Source organism: Silurus meridionalis, chromosome 10, assembly GCF_014805685.1.
Source record: "Silurus meridionalis isolate SWU-2019-XX chromosome 10, ASM1480568v1, whole genome shotgun sequence".
In the NCBI taxonomy this organism is placed as follows: Eukaryota; Metazoa; Chordata; class Actinopteri; order Siluriformes; family Siluridae; genus Silurus; species Silurus meridionalis.
The window spans coordinates 17,653,027-17,656,902 of record NC_060893.1 but is presented as its reverse complement, the minus strand read 5'-3'; the positions used below and the strand labels follow the sequence as shown (position 1 = coordinate 17,656,902).

The window sequence follows — 3,876 nt, the reverse complement described above, 5'->3', positions numbered from 1 at the left end:
AAAATGGCGCAGTGCTGCTAAACTGCACAACCAATCCAGTGACGCGATAAATAAATTACAACCAATCAGAAGCGAGCTTTTAAACACGTGGATGTTTTGCTGGTTGTGCGACAAAAACGCGCAAATACATGGGGATTTATCGGAAAGCAATTTATATACACATATATATAAAAAAAAATCTTTCAATATTTTAACCATGTTGTGTTGTAGTGTTAAAAATTCATAATTATTTTTTGTAATCGAACATTTATTTGTACTTTTACATGTATTTTTTTTTCAATACACGCAGCTGTTTAATTCTAGGGTTGTAAAACAAATAAAATGAGTTAAATATATTATACATATACTAAAAAATAAATATATCTGATACTGATCAGGCAGAAGCAGCTGAGTGCAAAAAAAAAAAATGTTCTTTCCAGGCCAGAGGAATCGAGCACAGATGACATCGTACGTGTAATTAACACGAGGAAGAACTATGGCGAATGACAAGGTGAGTGAAGCCTGACTTTTACCTACAAATAAAGGTGCGTCTGGTTTGCGGGTGAAAATGGCGTGATGGTGGCAGTAAGATAACAATCTTAAGTAATCTTTTGGATGATGATCGTTCACTTTAATTCAGATACTAATCCAAAATACTTGCGGTGTTGTGGAAGGCTCGCTTGTGTTTTTTTTTGCTGTCTGTGAACTGATTAGAGTGAATTACAAAATCTACGTTCTTATAAAAACATTTCATATTTATTAATGCATTAGGATATTAACGAAGTTGAAGTTTGTTTAGATTGGTCGACTAATGAGTTTTGTGGCAGAGTAATATTAAATCCGTGTTAAAATAGTTCATAAACAATTAAAATGCTCAAAAGCAGACACTTTCCTAATAATATCATGTTTGTACAGAGGCCTAGAAAGACCCTTCACACGTGGACATTTTGACATTACTTTATATCTTCTGCTATAAATAGTTTTGTAAACTTTCCTAAACTGAAAGTCTCCCCCTTTTTTTGCATCTATCACATCCACATGTACAGATCAAGAGTGAGATTTATGCTCTTCTACAAAAGTGAAATTGTTTTTATTTATATATATATATATATATATATATATATATATATATATATATATATATATATTAATATATTATAGAGAGAGAGAGAGAGAACTAAAAGATGGCCCACTTATGGTCTTATCATCCGAGTAAAAAGCCTCTCACTGCTTTTAAACACAGGACTTCTCTCTCAAAACACAAGTATTCTCTGTTCACACTATTAAAGTCTGTCTAGTTGTCTAAATGTCTTGTCTTTAACTTATGTAAACCTTTTAAAACATTTGCTGCCATAGTTGATGGCATGTATTTATCTGTAGACATGTTTAAACAGACTGTTTCTACTGCTGCGTTTGTTAAGTAGCACGTAATCTTTATAGAAAGCTAAAGGTAAAGTTATGAACAACAACAACAAAAAAAAAAGCAACATTTTGCCTAAAAGTTTTAAGAAGGTAGAGATTATCTGCAGAAAAACCATTTTGTGGGGTTCAGAATTCTGGGCCGATTTCCAAAACGAATCTACAGTCCGAGCAGTTTCTAATAACATCTTGTACCAAAAATAAATGTATTTAATATTTTCAGTATAATATTTTAAGGTGGGTAGAATAAACATTACTCAATTTAATGTACAATTAGAAGCCAGGCCAGTTTTATTTATGTAATCTGAATAGAAATGTTTAGCAAATAAACTATAAAACAAGCCAATGTGTTTTATTCTCATAAATATACTCATTTAGCATTTTCTCTCTGTGTGTGTGTGTGTGTGTGTGTGTGTCTTAGTTGTATTGGTTAAAACTTTATTTTTCTTCATGCACTGTTACTTTCAAACCTGTTTGAAGTCCTGTTCTTGTATGTTGTGCAATCGTAATAATCGTCGTCCCACATTTTTTACAAGTTGTGTCAGCAACAGTGGGCTGAAAATCAAACAGTCTACAAAGTGTTATTAACGTTACCTCAAGTTCACTGGACCAAATGAATGATAAGCATTTGGTCATGTTGTCGGTATTCACTGTGTTTTCTGTTGGTTGTGTGCGCAGGATCCCCTGAGCCAGCTGAAGGATCTGGCACATCTCAAAGATCAACTTGCAGATATTCAAAAAAGAGTAGAGGATGAAGTGCAGGTTGGGATACCACAGGTACTTTCACTATCCATACCTAATTTCCAAAGTCATTTTTTAGTGACTCACAAAAAAGAACCTAGAACCCATTAGGTAAAAACCCACTGTTTGTAATTAATTAGTTTACATATAAACACCAGAGACGTTGAGGGTTTACAGCAGGGGTCACCAACATGGTGCCTTTTCTAAAAATAGCTCACTTACCAGTGAGCTGCATTTTTTTTTTTTAAATCTGTCACGGATGGACTAAGAGTCGGAAACCGGAGTATGGTTAAACGCCTTGTCTTTATTTAGTCTGAATATATACAAGGCAAAGGCTTGAGGAGAAGTATGAACCGGAGAATGGGTAGAATCCATAGTGCAGGTAAACCAGGGACGATCGCCAATGTGAACCGTTAAAGGTAATCCTATCTTGAGCGCTGCTGCTGCTGCTTCTTCTTCTTCTTCTTCTTCTTCTTCTTCTTCTTCTTCTTCTTCTTCTTCTTCTTCTTCTTCTTCTTCTTCTTCTTCTTAAGTAGTGGTAGGCAGTCCAGTAGGTCTCTCATGGCAATGAGTAGATCAGACAGTGAGTAAGATGGAATCGGGACCTTATAAAGGGTAAGGTAATGGGGAACAGGTGTAGGTGATTAGAGCAGGGAGAGGCTGAGTGAGAGTTAGAGCCTTGAAGGGAGGCGTGGCTGGTGGTTCCCTGACAAAATCACACTTGCATTGGTGTGAATTAAAAAATTACAATATTAAAATATAGATGACTAGATATAGGTGAATATCATTAATTATTAATAATAACGTATGTAGTTAAAGGTAAATTGAGCGGGTTTTTTTTCTTTCAGAAGTGTGTATTAAACTGGTAGCCCTTCACATTAATCTGTACCCAAGAAGTAGCTCTCAGTTTCAAAAAGGTTGGTGACCCCTGGTTTACAGCAATGTGAGCAGTAGAGGTAGAGGTCCCAGACTCGTAGAATCATCACCAAATGTTGCAGAAAATCTGCTATTTTAGCCAAATTTAAAGCTATTCTCCCTCAACAGCAGTTACTTTTTTTTTTAGTCAATCATTTTCTTTTTTTTTTAAATCCCCAATTTTTCAGTTTAACCCATATGCTTGTGGTGGTTTCGTTCCATGTCGTGAAAAAAACTCCAATTGAGGGAACATCATTTTGGATGAATGGTGTTAATTCCTCCAAATAATATATACATTATAGCTGTTCTTTGACAAGAAAACCTGAATTTCATTTTGAGGACTGTTCAGAATTTCTCTGCATTGTTAATATAATTGTGTGTCCTCTGTCCTGCAGGGTGGCTCACTGTTAGCCTCTCCATTTTTAAAGGGCTTCCTGGCTGGCTATGTGGTGGCCAAACTACGTTCCTCAGCCATTTTGGGGGTCGCTTTGGGAACCCTAACTGGCATCTACGCCACACAGACCTATCCGGTGCCGAACATTGAGAAGACCATAAAGGACTATCTGAACTCTTTGAAGAAAGGTCCTAATAATTAACACACAGTGGAAGACAAGGAATCCTGACAGAGGAATCACCGTCAAAGAAAAGGGGACTTGTGGTATAAGTTTATATTTAAGTTCCATTGCTGGCTGGACAAATTGGGTCTACGGGTTATATTGCATTAAGAAAGAGTTAGTTTTTACTCTGTCTGCTTGTTAGTAAAGATTTAATTCTGCTATCTTTTATTTTTTCCTAATAAACCGTTCAGATTTATAACGTGGG

The 3,876-nt window shown here is 35.7% G+C and overlaps 1 protein-coding gene across 1 annotated transcript; it reads left to right on the top strand.

The window, feature by feature from the left end:
* The first annotated feature begins 353 nt into the window (after nt 1-353).
* On the top strand, nt 354-3,867 carry LOC124392331 (SLC35A4 upstream open reading frame protein-like). The gene is made up of 3 exons (XM_046859223.1): nt 354-490; nt 2,077-2,175; nt 3,450-3,867. Exons 1-3 carry the CDS (start codon nt 476-478, stop codon nt 3,648-3,650), a joined length of 315 nt encoding a protein of 104 aa, XP_046715179.1. The 5' UTR covers nt 354-475; the 3' UTR covers nt 3,651-3,867.
* Nucleotides 3,868-3,876: the final 9 nt, after the last annotated feature.